Source organism: Notothenia coriiceps, unplaced genomic scaffold, assembly GCF_000735185.1.
Source record: "Notothenia coriiceps isolate Sejong01 unplaced genomic scaffold, NC01 NC01_scaffold00023806, whole genome shotgun sequence".
NCBI classification, from domain to species: Eukaryota; Metazoa; Chordata; class Actinopteri; order Perciformes; family Nototheniidae; genus Notothenia; species Notothenia coriiceps.
In genome coordinates this window covers 47,643-74,492 of record NW_011356507.1, presented here as the reverse complement: position 1 = coordinate 74,492, position 26,850 = coordinate 47,643, and the positions used below count along the sequence as shown (strand labels likewise).

The 26,850-nt window shown below is 36.5% G+C and overlaps 3 protein-coding genes across 7 annotated transcripts in view; 1 reads left to right on the top strand and 2 right to left on the bottom strand.

Annotated features, from left to right (window-relative positions):
- Positions 1–887: 887 nt before the first annotated feature.
- On the bottom strand, positions 888–7,224 carry cnpy2 (canopy FGF signaling regulator 2). Of its 2 annotated transcripts, none has more exons than XM_010781925.1 (6): positions 7,145–7,224; positions 3,149–3,255; positions 2,950–3,065; positions 2,565–2,762; positions 2,291–2,387; positions 888–2,098 (listed from the first exon to the last, which is right to left on the bottom strand). In XM_010781925.1, exons 2-6 carry the CDS (start codon positions 3,246–3,248, stop codon positions 2,055–2,057), a joined length of 555 nt encoding a protein of 184 aa, XP_010780227.1. In that variant the 5' UTR covers positions 3,249–3,255; positions 7,145–7,224; the 3' UTR covers positions 888–2,054. The 2 variants fall into 2 exon arrangements, with proteins under 2 accessions (XP_010780227.1, XP_010780226.1); XM_010781924.1 differs by lacking the exon at positions 7,145–7,224 and adding an exon at positions 3,450–3,562.
- LOC104954751 (natural resistance-associated macrophage protein 2) lies at positions 3,184–22,735 on the bottom strand. 3 transcript variants are annotated; one of them, XR_799376.1, is made up of 18 exons: positions 22,587–22,735; positions 18,540–18,624; positions 16,654–16,790; positions 16,273–16,392; positions 15,957–16,076; positions 15,095–15,201; positions 14,926–14,996; positions 14,777–14,844; positions 14,534–14,689; positions 13,973–14,131; positions 13,753–13,839; positions 13,272–13,391; positions 13,037–13,186; positions 12,836–12,909; positions 12,266–12,419; positions 11,590–11,643; positions 7,145–7,283; positions 3,184–3,255 (listed from the first exon to the last, which is right to left on the bottom strand). XR_799376.1 is itself a non-coding variant. In XM_010781927.1 (17 exons), exons 2-17 carry the CDS (start codon positions 18,571–18,573, stop codon positions 7,221–7,223), a joined length of 1,674 nt encoding a protein of 557 aa, XP_010780229.1. In that variant the 5' UTR covers positions 18,574–18,624; positions 22,587–22,735; the 3' UTR covers positions 6,273–7,220. The 3 variants fall into 3 exon arrangements, 2 of the variants coding, with proteins under 2 accessions (XP_010780229.1, XP_010780230.1); XM_010781927.1 differs by lacking the exon at positions 3,184–3,255 and having other exon boundaries at positions 6,273–7,283; XM_010781928.1 differs by lacking the exons at positions 3,184–3,255; positions 18,540–18,624; positions 22,587–22,735 and adding an exon at positions 17,664–17,818 and having other exon boundaries at positions 6,273–7,283.
- The window catches only part of ankrd52b (ankyrin repeat domain 52b), a 21,225-nt gene continuing 12,984 nt past the window's right edge, over positions 18,610–26,850 (top strand). The window contains exons 1-8 of one of the 2 annotated variants that reach the window (XM_010781930.1): positions 18,610–18,685; positions 24,591–24,674; positions 25,060–25,138; positions 25,291–25,361; positions 25,475–25,675; positions 25,856–25,943; positions 26,095–26,237; positions 26,536–26,748. In XM_010781930.1, coding sequence (XP_010780232.1) covers positions 25,117–25,138; positions 25,291–25,361; positions 25,475–25,675; positions 25,856–25,943; positions 26,095–26,237; positions 26,536–26,748 — 738 coding nt within the window. In that variant the 5' untranslated portion in view covers positions 18,610–18,685; positions 24,591–24,674; positions 25,060–25,116. Of the gene's footprint in view, positions 18,686–23,720; positions 23,874–24,590; positions 24,675–25,059; positions 25,139–25,290; positions 25,362–25,474; positions 25,676–25,855; positions 25,944–26,094; positions 26,238–26,535; positions 26,749–26,850 lie in introns of those variants that run through there. The other variant, XM_010781929.1, reaches the window with a different exon arrangement.

Here is a 26,850-nt window from a genome sequence, read left to right as displayed (position 1 = left end):
GGAAACGTACCCAATGGAGGTGGAGAATATAGCCAGCAGGGCAGTGGAAATGACAGAAACAGGGCCAGAAGAAAATGACAATGTGGTTTTCATGACATCAGAGGTTTCAGATCAAGCAATCATTGAAATTGAGTCTTTAAAAGAAAACGTGAACAACAGCGAACTTTTGGTCCCTGATATTTAACTAACAATTATATCTAAATGTTAATGTGTCTGAAGCAATTAAGCAGATTTTCGGTGAAATCTGTTTGAGCCTTATTTTTGAGTGATAAGTATTGATGTAATTACTGTTGTTTTACTATAGCATTGTAGGAATTTGACACTCGTGACACCAAATCAGATCAAATAGTAAAGCTTAATTGTGTGTGGTTCGGTGATAGTCGTTTTGGAGGATTTCACTGTTATCTGATTTCAAAATCTAGACCTTTTTCTGTGTTTGATCTGAAGTTATGTCAAACAACGACATTTTAATATTGTGGTTTAATTGTTGAGTGTTTATGGAATCATGATAAGATTATCATAAGGGTGCTGGGGCGAGCCTTTTTCCGAACTTCGACTAAGTGGAGAAAAAGCCACTGTTTCAGACTTCTAAAATCCCTGCTCCACAATGTTTAAGGTAAATCAATGGGTGTGAAATTAGTGGAAGTAAACATCATATTTAATTATTTGAAGTGATTTAATGGTGTGGTGATATTTCTGGCAGAAATGTAGCCATTGTTCTGTATTATAAGTAAATAAAATAATAGAGTGCATTAACACAAATCCTTAAAAAGTCAATATTGTGTTGTGAGTGATTTGCTGGTGTCCAAGTTCAAGAATGAACTGTAATCCTGTGATAAATGGACACACATATAACATATTTACGTTCATTAAAGACAACACAGATGCAAAGGTCTTACAAAGTTTATATATAAAAAGTAATCAGTAAATCAGAAGAATGTTCACAAGACAGCATGTTCGGATTTTTTCAAACATTGAAAATACATGATACATGATACTTTTAATCTACATCTACAGTACAGCATGAAGACTCTCCAACTGAGATCTTAATCATTTGGACTCAACTATCAGATTGTGGACGACAGCACACTCTGGTGGTGTTACACTGGAGTTTTACTAGACAAGAGGAAACAGAACTTAACTCTTGGTGCTTGAAATACAAATTTTAAAAACGCTTTAAATATTGTGATTAAAGGTGATTGCAACTGGATTACATACTCCTAAATCTATAAACTATTCTAAACTAATTTTTTTACTTTTTGTGTTGGTATAAAGATATGTTCTGCTCTGGATCAGAAGGGCAGCATGTTGGGAAAGTAAACCATTTGCTGAAAAAAAAATCACTGTAAACATTAGAGGACTCAGACAAATATGAAATCAATAGCAAGGGGCCTACATGGGATTCATATTTCAAGAGTGTTGACATCAATTTGTTCAGCTATAAAGGCATATTTTGTCCTTTGGTAAAACTAATTATTCTCAAATTGTACATCAGAAAGTTATTCCTGTGATCTTGTCGACATTCAATAAACTAGAACTGTAAAATGACACTTTCATTGTTGAGTTTTTTATCAATGCAAATGAATAAAGATTTAAGGACCACTTGACCAAATTTCCACCTCGGTGTAATTCAATGATATTGCTGAATGTACAGTTAATCCTGTAAGAAATCATGTAGCTATGCACTCAGAAGTATAACTTCATTTGTGCAGTTTCACAGTTTCAGTTTTATCTGATGAAAAGTATGTGGAGGCAATTTTTATATGAAACCCAGACTATAAAAAAATTGTAAAATAACTTACAGTATATAAACAAGTGACAGGATAGTCCAAAGACATACATTGAAAAAATGACAAAATGGTCCTTAAATCTATTCTATTAAATTGTCAGAAATCATAGGAATAACATTTTTATTTTCAGGTGGATCTTTAGGTATATTTCATAGTAACTAACTGTATACATCTTCTACCACTACCCTTAATGTAAACCGGGGATGAGAGACAACTGAAAACATGACGGCTACTGACGTCTCTGTTTCAGATGGTTAGATGATATCAAAGTTCGTCATGGGGTATTTCCAGAGCGTGATCACAGAGGTCTGCAAAGCAAAGGGGACATGAACATAATTAAATAAAATACAATCACTACAGTAGAACAAAATGTTCAATAGACCTGTAAACCGCCATACACGGCATGTTTACTTTACAGCATTGTTGGGGTCCAGAGGGATCAGATGTAAAACTCAGCATTAAAAAAATAAAAAATAAATATCAATCGAAGTGATTCATACCTGTCCTCATGCTGCAGAGTTTGTCTTTGATATTATCTGTCTCGTGACCGAAGAATTCAATGACTTCATCTTCATGCTGCTCAACAATTGTTTCACACTGGAGAAAAACATTAAAAAAAACTGTTACAAGCTGCACAATTCATAGTAAAAGTCACACGACTTTAGGCTGTGGGTTGCATCCAAAATGTTTATTATCAATACCAAAAAAGGAATGTTATGCAACGGCATGAACACAGGTGCCTGCTTTGAATATTCGATGAAATGTTTTACTTACTGCAAATTTTAAACTGCCTGTAACTCTTGAATCCAGCTTAGCCTCTGAAAGGTCCATCGCTCCACCAGTCCGAGACTTTATCCTAATGTAGGACTTCCTGTTTGTGGAAGAATCACTGCGCTCACCGTAGTCCTCCATCCTCTCACACACAGTCTCCATCAGCTCAAGTAGGTTTCCCTCAGAGCGGGCCAGGGGAACCTGGTTGCATCAATCATCATTCAAAACTTTCAATTATTGCAACCCTGCTTTAAAAATAAAACAAGCTTTAATATATAAGATTGGAGACAGGTCTGGTATATTTATGAGACTTTTTAAAGTGGTGCATCCTACAGAGTGGGTTAGAGGGGGTTTTGGACACGTCACTACGGCTGTGCTGCATCCTCACCTCTCTGATGGACTGACTGCCGTCTGGGTTAATCCTGAAGGATCCCGTTTGGATCATTTTCTTTGGATCTACCTGCGAGATGGCCCACTCCATCTCATCTACCAGAGCCCTGCACGCTGTAGGGAGCAGGGGGAGAGGAGACAGGCATTAGGACGTTTCTGTTCTTAACAAAGAGCGAGCTTAAGATACAGACACATACCTCCACATTTCATGTCCTGTCCCTGTCTTGCTGCCTGGCTGAAGCTCAGGAAGAGACACAGAAACACACACGGTGTGAACAGGATGGCCGCTTCCCTCATCTTGCATCTAAACACAGTTTACACCACAACAAACAGGCTGTGTTATTATCCGGCACAAGAAACAATGAAGTGACTGTAAGAAGTTAGCTAAGCCTCAGCAGCCACCGCTAGCTACTATAATGTTGTTAGTCGGAATCCCATTAACCAGAAAAAGAACATGACACAAAAACACAAATGTTGTCACGTTTTCATTTAACTTACATGTTTCTTGTAGTGTTTTGTGAGACACCTTCACGATTTACACGCTGTTACATCGCATTCGGTGGAATGTGGTGACGTAGGCACCGGAGCCGCTGGATAGGAGGGAGCCGCGAACGAGACAGCGCCCTCGCGTGGCCGGGAAGATGCCAACAGCTGCTAGTGTTGTAACCAAGGTAACCTTTCAGCACAGAAGAGACCTCCGTGACTACTGAGGGATGTTGTTGGTTTTATGGCGGCTCAACTATAAGTTTTCGACTGAAGACAAACACTTGTGCAGGATCATTGTGGTGTTGTGGGGGCTAAACACACACCATTTTCTTTTCAATATACACGTTTGATGACATCTAACTTAGCCATCTACCTATAGACTCTTATCAAGGGCCCACTAAACCAAGAGGGACAATATTTCTATACAGCTTTTTAATTTGGCTTTTAATTCAAAGTAATGTTATAACTGTTTAAGTTTCAACCATTAGTTGTTACATTATTTAAACGTTTTATTAAATTGACATTTATTTATTTGCAACATTTGTATTTAGTTATTGTTTTACACTTCAGAGAACATTTAAATAGGCATTGGTTCTTCAGAGACAGTGAATATATTTCCAACCAAATATTTTACTTTCCTATATTCTCTACATTTATTAAACTGGGTGTTACAACTAAGTAAATGTTCACATTTCGGGCAAGGAGTAGTCTAAAACTTATATCTAACTTATCTAAACTAATTTCTGCAAACAAAATAAAAAGCAACATAAAGATTTGCTTAGCAGGGCTGCAGAATAAGCAGCAGAGTGTGAATACATGTTTTACTCTAGGATTTCTATTACTCAAACACAGCATACCCAAGGGATGTTTTTCACTAAAATAAGAAATATCACAGATTGATAAACAACATTTCTTAGGTATTTTAACTTTTTTATTCAACAAGAAAAAACTGTTTTTGTACATATAGAAGAGATTGCAGAGGTCATTGAAAATAAACAGATATGGTGACAAAAGAAGAACCCTATCAGAAAACCATTGAGTAAAGTCTGAATTTTCACAGTACCAATTTCCTGTCTGACCATGGAACCAGAAAAATGGTCTCTGACCATACAAACAAGTGTTCCCATTATCAGACCCTTTACACTACTTACAATGCAACACATGATGCAGCGATAAAACAACAAATGTATAACCAATTGTTTAATACATTTTATCAGAAGATAGATTATTAGACAGGCTGAAGGTCAAATAAAGAGGCATACATCTCTGACCAAATGCATGTGGCCTGCAGTGACATATTTCCAATTCATTTGCAAACTGCTAAGCATTACCTTCTGCTATTAGCCCATCAATGAAAACAAATAATTTTTCAGGAGAATCTTTTTTAAAAAACATTTTTGCAAAAATATTTGGTGTTTGTTTTGGCATGGCATGTCATTATAATCATATAAATTGTCACATAAGAATATGATACATCTTGCAGTGAAAAAAATATATACATTTCCTAACAAAAATATTAGTCTTTGAAAAAGTATGATGAAAAATGCACAAAACAATATCTGAAAAAATCTTACCCTCTCTACACCTCAACCCTACTACACATAGTTTAACAAAGATGCTATTGATTTACTAAATATAATATGGTTGTGTTGAACAACAATGATTTGTATTGGTTTAAAAAAATGTTTTTTTGACAGAATAGTGTGCGATAGATAGTAGAAATGAGGCACAGTGGTGAATTCAGGAGGCACACTGGTCGTCTGCACAGTAACACAGAAGTTCAGTTCAGAATTTGGTCAAAGGTTTGGTGTATAAAGTATATAAGCCCAAACCAGCAAAAACAATCTAAACACTAAAGAGTTTTTAGAATTAATTTGATATATATATTTCATATAATTATCATTGTCCTATTCTCATTTTAATTTCAGTTTTCTTCTGCTTATAAAAGGTGTCAAGTGAGTGAAGTTCACAAGCACTCTTCTGCTTACACTTGTCGCCTCTATTAAACTTCAAGTACTCAAATTTGTGCCAGGGCACGGGAAGCCCTGAGATAAAAATGAACACGTGTTGTTCTGCTTCACTTCACATTTAAACCATTTACTGTATGCACCTCACTCTTTTGCACCACAGTGCCAATTTCTATCTTGTTCTTCCACATTCATTTCAATGCAATCTTGTTCTGTAACATAATGCCCTTTAGCGCACATCCCACCCCTGCCCAAGTTTAACTCAATAAAGAAAATCTATATCTACATAATATCCCAAAATAGAAGCCAAGTAAACATTTTAAAATGTTAAACTTAACTAAACAAAACATCATACAGTACAGGCCAAATAGGCATTTATCAAAACGTTTTTTTAAATAACTACACATGAATAAAAACATCTCAGACAAACTGACCTAAGCTAAACTGAGAAGGATATTTACAAGAGTAAATTAAGTTGATATAATAGAGATACCACGTTTTTATATTCATATAAATGTATGTGTGATGTACATGTGTGTGTGATAAATAAGATGTAACATCTATCAATAGGAGGCAAACTCTTTAGGGATCAAACTTCAAGTGCTGCATTTAGCAATGATCAGTCATTAACTTTACATTTATGACAAAAATAAATCATAAATAAATTATATGGGAATGTACACATTTGCGGAATACATCTAATATTATTTCGTTTTAAGTGATTGCCTGCTGTCACAGTGTCTTTAAGTTACTACGCCCAAGGACCACAAATATAATGAATTCTCAAATCCTACACGCTGGCATTTGTTGAATAATTTAAAATCAGCCAGTCCTTCAAATTATTGGAAATATGTTGTGGAAACATACGAAGGATATATAGATTTTATTTCCAAGAAACAGAATTCCAAGCACCTAAAATAGTAGCATAACTGTGTATAAAATGACATTAAACTGTCACCCTTTCAAATAGTATAAAACACAGGAAAAAGTGTGAATAAACAGACATCAATACCTTGTATATTTGTCAAGGGTTATATAGATATTCAATATATTAATTTAAACAATGTATTCGTTTAATATTAATAACATCTTGATGAAGGATTTTGAATCACATACAATTAAACAAGGACAGCTATTCAGTTCCTACCAAATGAAAAACATGTTTTAAATAAAATCTTGACATTCATATCAGACTTTTCAGAACCTTCTGTCACAGGGCTGTGTAACCATGGCAAATTTATAAATATATATTTCTAATGTCATTTCAGCTAAACCAAGAAGAGTGAATGAAATGTGCAGAGTGCTGTAAATATTTTAGGTCCGCGGCACACTAAGTGCAGCATCCTCTGAAAACAGCTGACTGACCCCTCTGAATTTAATTCACTGTTATTTCAATGATGTGGTCGTGGAATTGTAAGTTTATTATTGTGCAATGTCTTTGTAGAAAGCATGTTCCTCACAGTATTGCCTAGTTGGCAAAACATGTTATATTGGACTTTAAGAGATGTTTGTTTTTTTAAATTTTAAACTTGATGTAGTTTGCTTTGTTACAGGAACAAGCATCTTTCCGAGATATTAAACCATTATTTGCATTAACATTATTTGGCTGAGATTGACAACATATTTACAATAAAAAGCATCCTCAATTGGATTATACATTACTGGGTGTACAACACAGTGTGTACTTTAAGGACACTTTAAAGACATGCTAGGCACAGAGAGGTGAAGACTAGCACATACTGGCCGGGTTTCAGTGGTCCTTCGCTACTATCGGGTCATCAGATCAACATCTGCTCACATCGCGTCCTCCTTCTTCTCAACCAGTGTCAGTGTCCATGTCAGTCAGTAGGTAAATGTCAGTGTGCCGGGACAGTTGCATCTGAAAGAGAGAGGACAGGATTTAATACAAATGGTTAATTACACATATCAATCCTATAAGCATTACTTTACCAGGATAACCTGCATGGCAACAGGACATGTTTTCATATGATTTGGCCACGCCATGCCGTATTTGTCTGATTCTCAAGTTCACGTATTAATGAATGGTTTTACAATTAGGAAGTTATTCAGAACTTAATCTTCATACATTGCACAAAAAAAACATAAGATGACATGCTTATAGGGCTGCAAAACACAGTCCAAGCTGATGTTTTTAAATGTCTTGTTTTGTATATCTACAATCCAAAGATAATCAGCTTCATTTAATATAAACTCCGAAAAGTCCTGATCATCAAAAGTTCACAATTTGAATTTGATTGTTTTAAAATTACAGATTCATTAACGGTGCTCACCTTACAATAGGTCAAAATGTTACTTTCCAAACTAAACTTTCCTCATTTAATCCAGGAAAGCGCTGAAAATGTATTATTTATCCTAAAATAACTGCCATCATCCTAAAATGTCACCATTCAATCTGGTGAGAGGAACGTAAACAGCTTCCTTATGTGTTACCTTATCACCACCTAATGAGCAGTACAGTAGGGCAAGTTATCAAGTTTAGTACTTATTTATAAAATTAACATTACAAGACTGCCGAAAAGACAATTCTCTAGTTATTTCTGAGGTATTGATTTATTTTCTGTATGATACAATCAAGAATTTTCTGTATTTAAAATAGACTTGTAGTTGAAACACTTTCATGTATAAATCCTTTAGACATTCATACAGAAGACGCCAACAAATGTCCTTATATCCAGACTTTCCCATTTATTTTTGAACACATGGGGTGCTTTATCACATTGCAAGGACAGACACTTATTCATTAAATCCCAAAGAGCAGAAATTAGTATCTTAATCTACATCGAATCTATCCCTGGAAAAGTTCAAATGTGCTTTAGCCATGAGGTATTCATTATGTCAGCAGTTACCTTGAGTAACTTTATGAAAGATTTTGAGAACTCTGAACCCGAGACCAGTTTCTCGGAGTTTGACAATTAGTGAAATCCTGTTTACTTTATCCAAGCTGTACTCTAACAGAGGCTGACAGCAGAAACGATGGCACTCGTTGTATATGAAAATATGAATATTCAATTTTTTCTAAACAAGTTTGAATTCTCATAATACTTTTATTCTTAGTAAAAGAAACACACACATTTAAAAAATAAACCAACAGTGTTGAGAACAAACCCACATGTACGAAGTCAAACAGATTACAACTTTTTCATTTATAAAAGGAAGTCTTAAATGAATCGGTGGACACACTGTAGATGCAGAGCACCCAATTCAGCATCAACATTTTCTACATGCAAATAAATCTGACTTGACTATTTATTATCCACAATATGACTGCTTTTTAAAGGTGGATTACAGATTGGAAACCCTCTGAGAAAACTGGGGATCATGGGCTATATATAGTACAAGTAACCTTGTAATGGATTTAAACATTTCAACCATTTTTTTATGTTTTTAATTCTCTGCATAGCAGTTCAAATAAATCCCTATATTTATTTCAGAACTTAAAATCTATAAATTGCAACATAACATATTTATACAATATATTTCTATGTAGCTTTTCCCAAAGGCAACCATTCTGCATTAGAGGTTTATCATGTTTTTAATACTTCAATACTTCTATGGATCTTTATTCAACACCTAAACTCACAGTTAAGAATGTATGATACAACTCGTGCACAGTACTACAAGCTTATCTTCCTTCACACTTAAGCTTTGATTCACTGATAAGCTCACTTTAGCATTTGAGAGTCACTGGCATCCTGATTATTTAGGCACTAAAAGAGGAAGGGGTGAGTGTCATATGAAACTTTGCTTGAATGGAGTCTGTTAAAGAGATACTTCACACACAACATGACTTTTCTATATCATAACTCCCCCATCAATTCTTAAAACAACTCCATGGTTAACAAAGAATCAAAAACTAAGATTATGGATGAATTGAAGTAAAATTGGCCGGATTTAATAACAGCAAAACTATTTAAAAAAACATTAGCTCACCAACTGTCACATAACTCGGCGCAGGTTTTTAATCCTGTCGTATGCTCACTACTTCCCAAACACATTGATTAACATGCATTTTCAGTAAATTCATACTTTTAAAAAAACCTCCACATAACAGATGTTTTGATATCATTTTGCTGTTGTTAAATGCGGCCCCCATTCACTACAATTCAAACCACTTTCTCAGTTTTTCTGAAGTATTAAAGTTAACACAGGGTGTGAAATTGATTTACAAAATTATTATTTTGTGGATAAAGTTTTACATCAAAGGGGGTTAACACAACAGTTTTCAATATGCAACACTACAGCAGGTTTTTAAATGACTCTTCTTTAGACTTTGTCAGACAATAACAGTCCTCCATTTAAGCCATTCAAATTGGATTTTACAATGCAAGGCTAATTTTTTGATTTGAAAAAAATCCCCATTGACAGGCTTGGTTGTACAATCTTTCAACTCTGGACTTTACAGAACCAAGAATAAACTAGGACGTAACAAATGATGAGTATGGTAATACATGATGCTCAAACTGTGACATGTTAGACAGGAATCAGCTCAAACAATTTGAAGGCTAACGGCTGATTAAGAGGCCGTTATCAGTGGTTATCGCTACCGTTCTAATGCGTGCAAATTTAAAACAACACAAACAAAATAGTTGTTTAGGTTTATGCAACCAAACTGCTTTGTTATGGCTAGGAGAAAAAATGTGTTTGTGTTAAAGTGACTATGCTTGTGAAGCAAAAGTGACATAATAAGATGTAAACAAAAAGACAAAACAAATTGTGAATGTATATGGGGGCGCCAACACCAGTCTCCTGGGTAATGGTTCCCTGTTCACATCCCCCACCCCTAATGGAGTTTCTCGTGACATCGCCTGCCTTTGCTTTTGTCATATTTGCTAAAGTCACTAGAGGTAGGTGTCATCTTCTTGATTTCCTTCTTCTGGTGATCAAACGTGTGATAAAACCTATGTGGGTGTAGCAGGCCCCGTCCGACACACTATGGGGCTGATAACCACTGAAATTAACCCATTTAAAATCAGCTGATAATAATCAAATTGGGTACATTTAGGGCTGGATATCATTTGGTGATTTTTGGTACATATAGTTGCTTTAACATCACTTTTTTGAGAACTATTTGACAATTGTTATTAAATAGTTCGATGCAAAAATCCAAAGAATCAAAACAGCTGCAGAGACGGTTCAGAGGAATGAGACAATGGAGGATGTTGAGGTAGACAGGGTGAAAATAATAACACTACACTGGGAGGTAATCAAGGTAAACAGAGATCAGACTGTGGGATGCAGCTAGCATTTAGAGAACAAGCCAAATAATAAGGCAAAAAAAGGATTTAAAGACTACTGTTACAGTTAGGTCTGTTAATACTTATTGGAAACAATGGTAAGAAACAACAAATCTTTCAATAAATCTTTTGCATATCTTTCTGCTTCTCACATGTAGGAAAATATAACATTTACAAAATACTAACTTAGTCTAAAATCATCCTGTCTAAATCCTTTAACCTTCACTGATCTCCATCATCCTCCTTCTGACATCCAAAGTTGTGTGAAGCACAGAGACTGTGGGAAATGTCTTCATAAAGATGGGGTGAAAATACAAACTGAGGTGCTTGTTTTTCAAAAGTCTGATAAAATGTTATAAAAAAGCTGGTGCACTTTCTGTAGGTCTCCACTTGCAGTCAGAGACATTTGTTAATAACGTTTCTGTTCATATTATTCGTCAGCTCTGTGAACAGAAAAGTTATTAAAAAAATATCCCTGACAAAAAGTGAAGAAGACAGTATGGAGTGTTTCTTTTGAGATTTCATTTTACAAAAAATTGGGTTTAACGTCAATGGAGAACATATGTTATGAACCATTTCTGTCAAAGTATGTCGCTTACAAGCAGAGGTGGTCATAGTTGTTGCCTTTAAGGATTGTAAAAATTATTCATTTGCCAAATGATGCAGATATATTTCCTTATCAAGCATTAAACACTGCCCTTAATTGTGCTGGTGCATTATAAATTGAGTTTGTTGAGTACCTAAGTAGCACCACATTCTGATACCCAGCCCTACACAAAATCAACATGTGATGCTACATGATCTACACAAGTCTTGGTTGTGTACAGGGCTCAGTGTTTCCGAGAGGAATGCTGGTGGTTATTGTCCTGTTCGGCACTACGAGTCGTATTCAGAGTGCTCCTCTATCAACATGGCAGGTGGATTGCTTACCCTGCTGCCAAAGTCCAGGCAGGAAACCCCCAGGGCAACCAAGCAGTGCCAGGCCTGCAGACAAAAACACAGGGGGGGGGGGGAGAAGAAGTCAAGACACAACAGGGTATGCAAGAAATATGTTGTTTCACTTAAACATTCCTAAATCAGAACATTTAAATACATTAGACAGTTTTCAAAACTAAAATGTATTTAATCATAACCCTAACCCTGAACATCACAAATAAATCAAACTGTTCTTTTTTTTTACCATCTGTAAGTAAGTAACTATTTGTATACCTACATTTGTAGCACCTTAAATGTTGGATTACTGGATCCTGGTTGAGTTTGATTGTGATTGTGATTAACCTTAATTGCTTCAGTTGTCTGCACTTCACTGTGTTTGTTCTCACAATTAGAAATGTAAGAATGAAGATAAGACATATATTGATTGTTAGATAAGTTTAATTACTACAATGGATTTATTAATTTAGGTGATTGTAACTATTGGTTAATATGGGGAAAAGAAAACTAGGTTGGCAGCACTTTAGTATAACCACATATTTTCTGTAGCAAGATCAAGAGCAAAAGGTTTATCCTACTATGCTCGTCACTGATTCATTGTCTGCATTAAAAAAAAAAAGGTTACCAAATGTCAAAGTACTAAAACCAAATAATGAGAAGTAATTCGACTCACCAGGTAGCCCACAAAGCACAGATAGGCCAAGGAGAGCAGAGCAGCGAGGACATAGAGCAGCACACTGTGCAGCGCCGTGACGTACACCACCACAAAGTACATGTTGATGGCACAAACCACCAGGATGACGATGCCTCCTGAAATCTTCCACACCCTGAACAAACAGACAGTTCATTAGACCATTGGGAAATAACGGGTTTTTAACAGCTTCCTGGAAAGTGTTCCATCTAACCACTGAGTAAATTCCTAGTTTGCATAATCCAATATTGGTCTGTCAGAAAACAACATTGGATGAGTATCATCCTATATGTTGTTAAAGAGAGGAACATTCAGTTTCAAATAAAACTGTCTAGAACAGAATCACTCACATGACCTTGAGCAAAGAAGTTGCATGATTTCTCAATGAATAAGTAAACACAGACCCCCATCACAAAACATTTAACAAAAAAGGCTGTCAAAGAAAGATCTCCTCCCTGCCATTTTTTTTGTTTATAAGTTAGATTAACTTTGATACTAAAACATCCTGAATAGTCAAGTATTAATGATACAAATAAATCACATTTTACTCACATTCCGTTTGCAAAGTCGTTCATAATAGATTTCATACTGGTGAAGGTCAGAATTGGGATCAAGGCAAAAGGAAGCTGTTGAACAGAAAGTAAGGTCAGTGAATATGTTTACAGTTTCGTACGACAGAATAGGACAGAGTAGCAGTGGGTTAAAGTCACACATTTTCCCTCATAAGGGCTTTCACTAATTATTCTTCCTGACCTGCATGCTTTGAAGAACGTTCAGGAAGTCGTTCATCCCCGTCAGATGCTTAACATCCTGAAAAATGGCGACCAGCAGTGTAGGAGTGATGGCGATGGAGCGGGTCAGCAGAACCCGCGCAAAACGGGACCAACGAAGGTTCAGGAATCCCTTCAAAAACACAAAAGAAAAACCTGAGCACACACACACACATTTGTTTTTATAAACATTTCAAGGTACCAAAACACACTCCTACCTCCATGACAAACTGCCCAGAGTAAGTGCCTGTCATGGTGGAGCTCTGTCCAGCTGCCAGGATTCCTATGGCCCAGATGTAGAGGGCTGCAGGTCCAAAGATACAGCCCAGCACAATTCCCTAAGCAAAAAAACAGACACGGAAATAAGTTATCAATCTATTCATCCCTACAACAAGACGGAGAGATGGTTATCTGAAGTTAAAATGCAGGTTCACAAACTATTGTATATTAACTGCAAAAAAACGCTACGTATATAAACATAATAAGTATGTACAGTCGTAGGGGAACCCACACAGGATTGAGACACATCTCAAATATCATTAAAAGATCTGCGATGCGTTCCTATCCTCTCGAATACGTCATGAAAAAAATATAGATTTTGTTCTATGCACCAATACTGTAAGTATATCTGGTTTTTATTTATAGGAAGTGACGTTATATGTCAAGACACGATTATATATTACTGTTGGGAGGACGTACCCCTTTGTAGATGTCCACCTGCAGTGTCTCGTTGTTACGAGGGAAGAGATCGTTTGGCAGGAGGCCGGTTTCATTGCACTTTTGATTCTGAAACCAGGAACACAAACACATGTTAAGACACAACTCTTGGCTCTGCACAATGTGGGTCAACCGTACTAAACAGAAAATATCTTTGTTGTTTTAGTATGAAGAACAGCAGTAAAGAGGGCAGGATTCTCACCATGTCATTATTGGTTTTGCCGTAGAAGGCCTCGGCAAAGACCGCTACGACAAAGACGTTGATCAGGAAGGAGATGAACAGAGCGATGGTTGCCTCGATGAAGTAGTACTTGTTGGCTTCCTTTACTTCATTCTTATTTTTCCGATCAATATCCCGAGACTTGTATAAAAGGAATCAAACAGAATAACACAACCATCAAACAACCAACATCTGCTTTAAGAATCTTTAAAAATGGCATTTATAATGCTGAGCTTTTCAATTACTATTTTATATTGTATAGGAAAGACAAATGGGACTCACAGTTTACAAAAAATGTGTATGAATATTACAAATAGCTATAGTATTAATAATAAACATTTATTTAGAAATAAACAGCAAGTGAAGTGAAGAACAATTGACCCAGAGGTAATACAAAAATTAGTACTTTTACATTTTTTAGCCAATACAATAAAGTTGACCTCAAACAACGATGTTCTGCATTGTCAAAATAAAAACTGTGCAAACAATTTGGTAAGAAAAACAAAACTAGTTTTTCTGAATAAAAACAAATGTGCTACTAACCTTGACCAGTGCTGAGTGCAGGTAGATGTTGTGGGGCATGATGACGGCGCCTACAATTCCCACGGCCTGCTCCAGCTGCACAGACCCGCAGCCGGCGCAGTAGGGGATGAACATCCCCTTCAGAAGCTCCGCTTGGTCTGGTGCTGCCACCACATACTACGCACAGGCAAAAGAGAGTCTGTCAAAATCTGACAGCTGTCAATAAACACTTGAACTATCCAGGACATTGTAAGGGACTTTTACCTCATAACCAAAGCTCAAAGCCATTACGGTGATGAGGAATCCAAAGAAGGCTTCAAGTTTCCTCAAGCCTACAAGGAGGTACAAACTGTGTCAACACCTGGAAGCACAGCTTTCATAACACATGGAATGTTAAGTAAGTGAATCCCTACCGTATTTGTCTAGAAAGAGGAACACAAATGTGTCTGTGATGGTGATGAGGACTCCTGCCCACAGTGGTATCCTGAAGGGGAAAGAGAAGAACTACAGTAACTTCTCACCATTACAGAAATATAAGCTTTGTAAATCTCTACAAATGTTTGCAGGCGCTTCTAATGGTACCTGCCCACTGAGAGAAGGTTGAGAGCGATGGCACAGCCAATGACCTCCTGCATGTCCGAGCCAATAATCGCCAGCTCCACCATCACCCAAAGCATGACCCGAGGAACCTGAAACAGAAATAAAAGAACGGATATAATCAGAGAGTGGAAGATGATGTCATTTAGCAGCGTTTAATACTCTAAATTATGTCATTTAGCAGCGTTAAATACTCTTAAAACAGGATATTAAAAATGTAGGGCTGTTGCGGTTGATGTTTTATATTAAAAGCTTCTATTGAGTTTGACCAAAAAGGCTTTAATGACTGTCATCATATTTTTCTTTCTGACCCTACGAAAAATGTTAAATAAAGTGATTGATTGGATTAACTGATTTTTCATCAAATCAAATGTATCTAAAGAATGTCACTTGTCCATCAGGCCTCCCTTTGTATGACAAGCAGGGGAGAGCAAACTGTTCTTTGTCAGCAATGAAAACATTGTTTTTGGAAAACTAAAAACCAACAAACTGAATTTAATTAAAGTAGAATATTTGATTAGGAAAATAAACGTTTTGGATAGGCTCTGGAGGTATTGGAAATGTTTGGATCAGAGACATTGACACACAACAACCCTTGTAATCTAATTCTTCAAATAGTAGAATACTAATACCAATATTGTAATCTTATCTTGATCAGTGACATGCAAAAAAAAAAGAAAATAATGAATGAAGGTTTAAAACTTTACTCTATTTGGTATAGCAAAAATGGAACACTCATTTTGACACTCTTAACTCACTCACACATTCAGTCCCATCCCATTCATAAAAAGTTAATGTACAACAAGAAAGGGGAAGTTAATATGCGTTATGAGTGCTGAAAGCTCACTGTGGAATACTGGCGGTTGCAGACTTCAGCCAGGTGCATCCCCGTGACGACCCCGAGGCGCGCAGCCAGCCTCTGCAGCAGCAGCCCGATGATGGTGGCTCCGAGGAGGATCCACAGGAGCTGAGACACAAAGACAAATAAATCAGAACAATCACTTTCCCTAAATGTAAGTCATTGCACCTATGATTACTTTTCTTAGAGAAATACTGTATGTTGATGCAACCTATTTTGTGTGACAATTGAGCAAGAGACAGACGACACATGACTAGAGGCCATTTGCCTTCAAAATAAAAGAATACTGATACTAAAATGTCACCTTATAGCCGGCTTTAGCTCCGGACTGCAGGTCGGACTCGATGTTCCCTGGATCCAAGTAAGCAATGCTCATCAAAAACCCCGGTCCAGTGAAGGCCCAGAGTTTACGGAAGCTGAACATCTGAATGGGAAAAAGGTCACATTTAGGCATTACTGATAACATGTGATTTGATTGATATGGAGTTGTATACATTCCAAAATAAAGTGTGTTAAGCTTACCCAAATCTAAAAAAATTATACAACTCCAATAAGTTTAAAACATTATACTTGATCTTTGAAACTGATGATCGCAGCCACATGTACATGATTACATACGTACCCACACTTAAGTGTGTGTTTTGCTGCTTGTTTTACATGAAACAGTGGTATATAAGGATCTTACCTGGCTGACATTGTCAGGAATGGCCACCTTGTCCTCAAAGTATGTGGAGAAGGGTTCATCCTGGGCTACTGGTGAGGAAGGAGGAGAGACGGAGCTGTACTGGTTTGTCTCAGCTTCATTCTCCTGAGGGGAGTCCTCTGACAGAAACAGAGAAGAAAAACAAAATTTGGTGCCATTATGACAAATATCTTTTTAAACATGGATTTCATTTTTGTAGTTCTGAAAGTCATTTCTAAATGTTTAATGATAAACTCTCTACTGACACATTTCATTGCTACAACAGTGTTGCAGTTGGCCATGCTACATGATTTGAGTATTGACAGCTAGGTGGGAGAAAAGTACCTAGTATTAAAATGGGTTCATAAATTATGTTTGGTTTAATGTAAATAGAAAATAATTGTTGTGATACTAGAAAAATACTTTAGCAACAGCACTTGATGCTTTTCAACATAGCCACACTCTCAAACCTCTGTTCACCTAACCTTAACCCAAATTGTACAGCAAGGTTAGCATGAATTCAAACAAAATGAAATTGGTTCTGACTAAACCATTTTTCTTTTTACTTTCTAAAGAGCTGAGGTCTTGTTATGAGTTAGCAGACATACAGCAGATACCCAAGGAACAACAACAGCTCTGCCATTCAAATATAAACTAAAACAGATATTTCAAGGTGAACAGAAGACAAAACACAGCTTCCGTCTGAGACTTGTCTGAACAGCAGCTTACTGCATGGACTTAAAGATTGAGCCACAGTTTTAATGACCAGAAGCGACATATTCTCAATATATTCTCATATTGTCTTTACACAATAATGTTAAGACCTGTAATTATGACCCATTATTCAACTCCTAAGCCCAAAGTACCAACAAACATGTTTTCTGAGAACACAATGAAAGGAAAATGATTACAGTCAATATTTACAAGAGTAACATCGCAGAAAAAGCTCTTCTAACTCTTGTGTTTACCATTTCTGACAAATGATATACCAGAAAACATTGTGTACTACTCACTGAGTTTGGACCTTTCATTATTTCCTTCCTTCATTTCCAACTGACGGCTGCTCCCACAGTCCGCTGCTCCTAACAATGACTCTGCTTGAATGACTTTGCCTTAATCATCACTTTTGTTGTCATTCGTCGCTTAAAGACATTCTTACATCCTGTTTCTAAAAATGAGCCCCAAAAGACAGAGAAGTAAAGTACGCACGCCAAGGCACACATCTGCTCTTTTATTCATAGAGGAAAACCGAACCATAGCACAAATAGTAATAGTAATAGCAGTGTGACCTGCCCTCTGTTTGCCCTTTAATGATTAAACCATTTGCCGGATGAGATCTGTCTGTCTATTCAAAACACACCTTTTTTAATGTGCTTTGACTTGGTCTATTACATGTTATGTATGTCTGATGCTGGTTTACTGTTTTAACAAATTATCATACACCTTATGTCTAATTTCAATAGTTTTAAAAATATTATCATATACCTTATCCTCATTTATTCTTCTATGATGTTCTCATCTAATACTTTATTTTTTCATTTTATTGGATTTTTTTATGCTGCGTTGTAAAGCACTGTGATTTATGTTTTTAAAGTGTTACACAATATACATTCAGATACTTAAATTATTCCAAGGAAGAAAGAAAACAAATGTTATTTTTTATAAATATGAGAGTTTGAGTTTTCAAAAGTCAAGCCATGGCTCTGGGGCAACATGTATATAAAAAGTGTTCAGTATTCTTCAGTAAAATATTGTTTTAAGCCTCTCTGTCAGCATGCACGCTGACACAGAAAGAGGATTGCAGCCCTAACCCAATGGCCAGAGTGTGTAATGCTGGAGAACACAGAAGGTGTGTCTGTAACGTGATGGTCGTGTTTCTGTTGCTTTACCTTCCAGGAGGTCTTCGTCTTGCTCGGCCTTCATCAGGGCAGGCTGAGGGATCCCTGGGAACTGGAGGGATGAATATCAGCCTCCCTGGAATACAACAACAACAGATACATCATCTTGAGGAGCATGAAAGACATGACTGTTGAAGGTAAAACAGTAATTATCACATAAGTGATGCTTTGCACTCAAACAACCATTGAGCTAAAATGACTGGATTCCCAAAGAGACTTACTTCAGGTTTTCTCAATAACAGTAAATGCAAATATGAATGTATATCATGAAACATTTGCAAAATGGTCTTGCCCTTTCCCCTTTTTATTAAAACATAATTGATTCGATTTATTTAACAAATATGCCGTTTCATTGATTGGTCTATAAAATGTCAGAAAATAGTGAAAAATGTCTGTCCCAGGTTCAAAACCCAAGTTCATGTATTTGAATGTCTACTACTTTCAGTCCAAAGCCTAAACAAACTAAATTAAAGAGTATAAAACAAAGAAGCCAGAAATATCCATATTTTCTAGGCTGAGAAAAGCGTTCCAAGCCATTTTAGCTTAATAAATGACTTTTTATTAATTGATTAATCAAATTTGCCGTTGATCAACTAACTTTTCTCAGCTGTTCAAAGCTCTGATTTATTTTAGACAAAAGAGGCCATATCACTAAATGATGATAAATACAACATAAGAACAACAACACAGAGATATAGCAGTTTGCAAGTCCACAGTGACTAAAACAAAGTAACATTTCTTTCCAAAAAACAAGAGAAATACCTTGTGACATTTATGTGTGGGCTCAGTTACGGCCATTTTGGTTGCAGAATTAAAGTCGGGAACATTTCTAGTCACACGCTTATGACTTGCAATTATCTTGGGAGCTTGCGTAATTTTCTGAATGCATCATTAAATGCCACCTAATGTTTTTCATTAAAATGTCTAAGTCATAAAAATGACTCTGCAACATTAAGAGCATGTGAGAGGTCACTTCCTTAATGAGAACCTTTAACAGTAAACCTTGAGTTGACCACCGGCACCAGTTTCACTTCCACATGCACCCTTCCTCTCACACTCGGCTCCACAGTAAAATTGATACCTCTTTACTTAACACCCCGAAAATTAAATGAAAAAACATTCAGTCCACACAGAGACAACAGTTTTATATAACGGCAAGTTATTTGAGACAGAGAGTGTAGCTTCTTTAAAAAGCATGTGACTATGGGATCATACGAGGCAGCAGACAGAGCTGCTTTAAAGGTCAACGGTTTCATCTGAGTGTCTCTTTCTTTAGTTCACAACTCAACATGTGCTCTGTATTGTAGTATTTGGCTTTATAAAAAGTGATACAATCCTGGGTACTTTGCTTAGTAGCAGCAACAATTCATTTAAAAAGATTACATTTTGAGAAATGATATTCGTTTACAACAAATGTGTTTCTTCAGTTTTCTGCATCTCTGAAGACACTTAATTGTTGTGTGTTCTCACGTGGCTGCAGCCAGCAGTCAGAGTGAATGAACTAGGAAGAGTACAAAATGAGGTTTGAAATGCGGTATTATTTTGAAACTAAGATTTCTTTGCTCATAAAAAACATAAACGATACCGAACCAGCTAAACTGGTCAAAATGATCCTATAATTGAATACCATTGACAATGTATGCAGACACACATGATGATGGAATTTTCTCCAATAATTTTTCCCAACATCAATCAAATCAAAACAACTCCACGAAATCTCTAAACAAATGTGTCTCTCACTCCACTAAATGACTGCCTCATCTTATTATATACTACCTATGTTTAAATAAATGTTTTTATGTGATGTTATTTTTACACATTTACTTTAATTTCTAATGGTCATTTATATGTTTGTATTTTATTTCTTTTTTATATATATATTTTATTATTCTAAAATGGAGAAACTGTCACAAAACCCAACTCCCCCGGGCTAAGACATTATTCTGACTGATAATGTTAATAATAAAAACATTATTTTGCAGAGGATCATGTTGATCAAGTAATGTCTCACAGTAAGTTTTCCTGATGAAGATCAAAACAGGACTGTGTGCAGGTATTTACGTCAACTGCCTTTGTCTTATCACCTGGTTAAATAATAGATCAGCTTAGTTCTGTTCAGCTTTTGATCAACCTACAGAAAAAAATACATTTTATTGCAGAACCTTGTGACTTGGTTTTGGATTTTCACACATCGTCAGGTTATTTTTGTACACTGTGCTATCTGACATAAGTATTGGCTGTACTGGTCCCAGACCCAGTGTGACCCGAATTCTACTCTTGAAGTTGTAAAACTGCCTTTAAAATGTGTCAGAACTTGTCTTTTCAAACTCCATGGACAATCACGTGTAGGTGGTAATAAAAGAGATTAAGACTCCGACTAGGTTTCCCAGAGGCAAAGAATGTGGTAGAACTTAATCCATATATTAGACTCAACTTATGCCATCACCTACATGAGTCAAAAAGTTGGAATTGACTATTTTAGATTAGATATTACTTTATTGCCACACAGCTAGGCTTGTGGAAATAATTTCAGTACGAGCAAGTTTGGAAATAATATAACATTTGAAAGTCGTAAGCTTAGTAACAAATCTCATCACTTGGTCACAAACTCAACTGACTTCCCCAAAAAGCCTTGGCCTCAAAAAACATCATAGGAGCCTAATCTGCATCGAACAGCTTTTACAATCATTAAATCTACGACAACTCCCAAACTGACAAATATTCTCTAATGTTACACCCCCTAAAAGGATAGCTGTAGCAGGCGGTTATACCACAAGAAAGAACTAATCTCAACACAGTAATGCCAAAGCAAAAATCTAAGAAAACTTTAATGTTAGGCAAATATTGCGGGGAAAAAAGTCAATCAAGAACCCTGCAGACACATTATGTTGCAAACATACAAATACTCCCTTCCCCCCAGCAACAAACTGCTGTGTCTGCTGCCGTCTGGCTGGCTGTACCCAGCATCAGGACAAAGACCAACAGACTCAGGGACAGTTTTATCAAACAGGCCAAAAGACTGCTAAACGCCTGAACTTGCACCATTTGTATTGTTTTTTTGTATTCGTTGTATGTCTTTTTTATATTTATGTTGCAATGTTGGAGGAACCTGTGACCTAAGGTTTTCATTTCACAACTACACTGTAGCTGTGTATATGACATTACAAACTTTGAACCTTTTGAACCTAAAGTACTACTACATTTTAGTAGGGACTCTAATTTATCCCTACCTCTGTTCACATAAAGCCATGAGCTTGCTGTGTTGCTATGTCCAGGGACTACAGATGAAAAATAGCCTCTTGACTAGCATTTATAAAAATGTCCATTAATGTGCACTTTAATTGTTAATATCAACTAATACACTTTAATAATGTATCAACGTCTAGTCAATTACGGTTAATAACATCTTACCCTTAGATTGTCAGAAAATACATGTTAAATGTGAGACGGTGAAACTCAGTTGTACATGTTGAATCTGAATAAATGTAATGGTGACGACGATATAACCATGACTGTATTAGGGTCAAAGTGTATCCTAATGACTTCATCAACTCAGTATGATGCTCTGATTTCCAGCTTTGACACGTGAGTCAACCCACCGATTGTAGTGCTCACAATAACATGATGTACAAAATAATCTCTTTAAATTGCTGCATTTTGCCTTTAAGTACAACATATGTGCTTGTTAGAATTAAGTAGACAGGTCATTCATGTACTGCTGCAATAGTTTTTAATTAATTTGACAAAGCCCCAAAGTAACATTAGTAAGGAGCTAACCAGAACTTCACCGTTTGGCCCCTGGTCTTGATAACTTTAAATACATGGTGATGTGTCTGCAGTCAAACCAACTAGCTACAAAACCCTTTATATATGTAAACTTAAAACCCTTCTAACAAACACGCTTATAAAAACCGTAAACACCAACTCTGTCGCTTTACTGTAACTATATTATTGTGATCGAGCTAGTTTCCATGGTACCGTTAGCCGTCAGGTGGGATCTGCTAACCTACCTTTATCAAAGTATGAAAACGCTCTTACCTGTGTTCACTTTATGGGAGGGTACAACAGCAGGTTGTGTTTTGACGATTAAAGCGGCTTTTAAACTGACATCATCTTTGTAAATCTCCAGGTGGCTAGCTAAGTAGCACGTTATCAAGCTAAATTCTGGCAAAGTCGTATATTTCCATGTCAAATGTAAGTTGAAGACTTAGTGCGCATGTGCAGTCATTTTACTCTTCTGATTAGTCGAGGAGTAAGCTTTGTGGGCCCTGGGTTTAGCCTGTCAGGCCGTCTATTCTTATAATAATCTCAACCAGCTTCAACAGCAGTGGAATAAGTACTCAGATACTTTATTTAAGTAAAAGTAGTAATATTACAGTATATGAATACAGTATTCGTATACTAGTAAGCAATACGTTGGCTTTAAACATAGGTTTGAAGTCAAAGTATTGCTTTCCAAATCTTACTTGATACAAATTATTGACATCAAAGTATACTTCAAGTACCAAGGGTGAAAGTACTGATTATTCATAATGGTCCATTATAAAATGATCTAAGATATAATTATTGATGCATTCAATCTGTCAAGGTGGGGCTAATTAGTTTATACACTATTGTATCCAATATAATCAATTTTAATTTATTAGTTAATTTAATTTTTTTATAACGTATTATTTAAAAGAAAATTTGTAAAGAAATGAAAAGTAAATTAGGTTAAAAGCAAATAAGCAGTTTGTGAACCAACATTCAGCAGGTCAAAGACCAGTTGACCATTTCAAAGGAAAATTAAATTAAATATAAAAATAAATACATTAAAAACGTTTTAAAATGTAAGGTGAACAATATAGTAATAATATAATATAATAATTAATCAGTGACCACATAAAAGTAATGCTATAAACTATAGTATATTTACTATATACTTTTTAAATATAAGTTAGTACGTTCAGTTTATGTTATAAGGGTGTATGTGTCTATGTATAATTTGAATTTAACAAAAAACAATGAAGTTTGTTACAAAGACAGATCATGGATGTATAATGGGACAGATCATGGATGTAATGGGAGAGATGCCTTGCATGTTCTGACCATAGGTTCTGACGTGACATTAAAGTGCTTCTAAATCACGTTTCTTTCATTCTTCTCGCGATATTCCGGCTACTGTGGGGTAACTAACGTTACACATCACATATCCCAGCAGCTAACTTAGCTAAAGCTAGGCTAACTAGCTGCTACAGAGTGACATGTAGTCAACTTTACAACCAGTCTCAATGAAGGAGCTTCCACAGTGATTTGGACATGGAGATAAGAAATATCAAAGACCAGGTAGTAAATAAAGCTTAATGTTAGATAACTAACAGTGCCGTTACTTCTCACAAACAGTGCAGCTAGTCATGTTAGCAGCATGTCGAGCAAAGTTTGCTACGAGGCTAGTAAATGATACAAAATCTTTGCAATGCAGACCAAGACTAAGTTTTAATTTGATGTTCGAAATTACCTTTTTTTTAATGCAACCAGACCACATATTGAGGTCATTGGGCTCACTGGTACACGAAGTACAAACCCTTCCAAACAAACATTTTAATCTTTAAATGGAATCACATTTCTCACTTGTATGATACGATTGCTAAACGTTATATGTGGAAGATACATCTAGGCAAGTCATATATAATAGTTGCAAAAAGTTGTAGGAGTTTTGCATGATTGAAACAACTCAAGTATTTCACTTCAGTCAGTAAATCCCAATGCAATAAAAAAGCTTTGAGTTGAACGTGATGTACTAATCTTTACAGGAAAAGCATTATTACAAATAAAATATTGTTTCTCGAGACAATGACATTTTCCCAGGAAATGCACAGAGAACAGCTTGTTACTTACTCTTTACTCCGACATTTAACAGTTTTATTACAACTCAGCAAAACCATGAATGTATCTTTGAATGAGATTCAATAAGTGTGCAGAAGAACTGCAACTCATTTGCATGTGATGTCAAAAGTATCCTGGTGTTTTTGGTCTGTTTATCATGTCACATCTCTCTTTCAGTCTCCATTGGTCCAGGCTATTTTTAGCCGAAACACAGAAGAAGTGAAATTTTTATTGGACCATAATGAAGATGTCAATTCTTTGGTAATATTGTCCCACATTTACTCTGCTATAACATTGTTGTTGTTGTGTGAAATTAGAATATATCATATTTTGGGTCAATTGATAATGGCAGGCTATATTAAATGATGACACATTGTTCTGCTGTAGTCTAGTGGCCTTTGTGGCTGCCATCATAGCTTTTCTTTAATTTAAATTCAAGCTTATATATGTTTCTGTTATTGCCGAGTTTGAAAAACAACTGTTACTGAAACATTTGATGCAGAAGGTAACTTTGATTAAAAATATATATGGAAAGAGTTTAATAAGAAAATAACTGATAACCTTTCCAGAATATACCAAGAAAGACATAATACAAGTAGAACCTAAAAAACTTTTTTAAAAAACGTTTCTTTTTCTTTTTTCTCAGGACCAAGAACAAAGCTCACCCCTTCATGCTGCCGCCTATTCGGGGGATGTCCAAACTATGGACCTACTTATTACTTCTGGTACAAAAACCTTATCTTAATTTGAAAAAGATCACAGTAAATGGAATCTACATACACTTTCATATTTTTGTATTGCCCTTTTCTAGTAAACTACAGAGGATCTGAAATGTTGTCAAAATATATATCTAATTTTGTTTTCGTGTCTGTTACAGGTGCAAAAGTCAACGCTAAGGACCGGGGTTTGCTGACTCCCTTACATCGAGCAGCAGCCTCTAGAAATGAAGTATGTCCCCATTTTTATTATTTCAAAATACAGCGGATAGAAGGGGCTTTTCTAAGGACTTGACCAAAAGATATTTTGGTTTGACAAAATGTTCTCTTTGTGTTGCTCCTCAGAAAGCTGTTGAACTGTTACTGAAGCACGGAGCAAAGGTCAACCCTCAGGACAAGTACTGGCATACACCTTTACACATGGCAGCTGCAAAGTGGGCCACAGGCTGTGCGGAAGCTCTGATACCACACATGTGCAGCATGGATGTTGCTGACAGGTCAGGGAGGACGCCACTGCATCACGCAGCGCACAGCGGCCATGAAGAGGTGAAGTTGTTTGTCTTCCTCCTGATTTCTTTCCATGTCCCAAGTCACTATCTATCCTCTATGTTTGATAGCTATCGTAATGGCTGCAAACAAGGACTTTGGATAGATATTCTGTCAACTGATTAATTGATTGCGACTAGTTGTTGCAACTTTTGTAACCATTGTATTATGTTTCTGCAGATGGTGAACTTGCTCCTTAAAAAAGGTGCCACTGTGAGTGCCAAAGATAAGAAGGAAAGGCAGGCAATTCACTGGGCTGCATACCTCGGTAAGTGGGGACATTGGACAGAAAGACACACATTTATTTGCATGTATGTCTCGTAAGCCAAGTCTGCAAACAGGCCAATAGGAAAGATGGTGTGTTGTGTTATGTATGTGCATTGTAGAGACTTGTGGTTAATGTTGAGCTTTTCTTTCAGGACATGTGGATGTTGTTAAGCTTCTTGTGTCAAACGGTGCGGATGTGACGTGCAAGGACAAACACGGTTACACTCCGCTCCATGCTGCAGCTGCCAGTGGACAGTTAGACATGGTCAAATACCTGTTGAGACTGGTGGTGGAGGTAAAGTATCTCAGTCATATCAGTACTGTATGCTCTGTAAAGAACCATATCTTCAAATGTGCTTAACACTGCTGCATAGGGGTGAAGTGCATTTATATAAATGTGTATTTTTTTAACAAACCAACTCTTTCAAATCAGACTTATCTTTTCCTCCTTTTACGGATTCCTCCAGGCCTTTCTTGGTCCCTTGACTTTACACTGATAATACACTTCAGTGTTTCATAGTCTCGTGCTTTCAAATCACCAGGGTTTTTTCTTCTAATCAACTAATCAATTGTTTTCCTCCTCTGTCTCTCAGACTGATGAACCTAACACCTTTGGGAGCACAGCGCTGCACATGGCCTGTCACACGGGGCAGGACGCTGTGGCCTCTGAGCTGGTCAACTGTGGTGCCAACATCAATCTGCCCAACCACCATGGCAGCACGCCACTACACCTGTCTGCCGCCTCTTCCAGCGGGGTGCTGTGTCTCGAGCTGCTAATTAACAACGGTGCTGATGTCAACGTGCAGGTAGTGAGACCACTTCTATCTTCTATAGCAGGGGTTCCCAACCTTTTTTCCCAAGAGCCCCCCCAAATGACTCCTGTTGGAAGTTGCGTCCCCCCCCCCCCC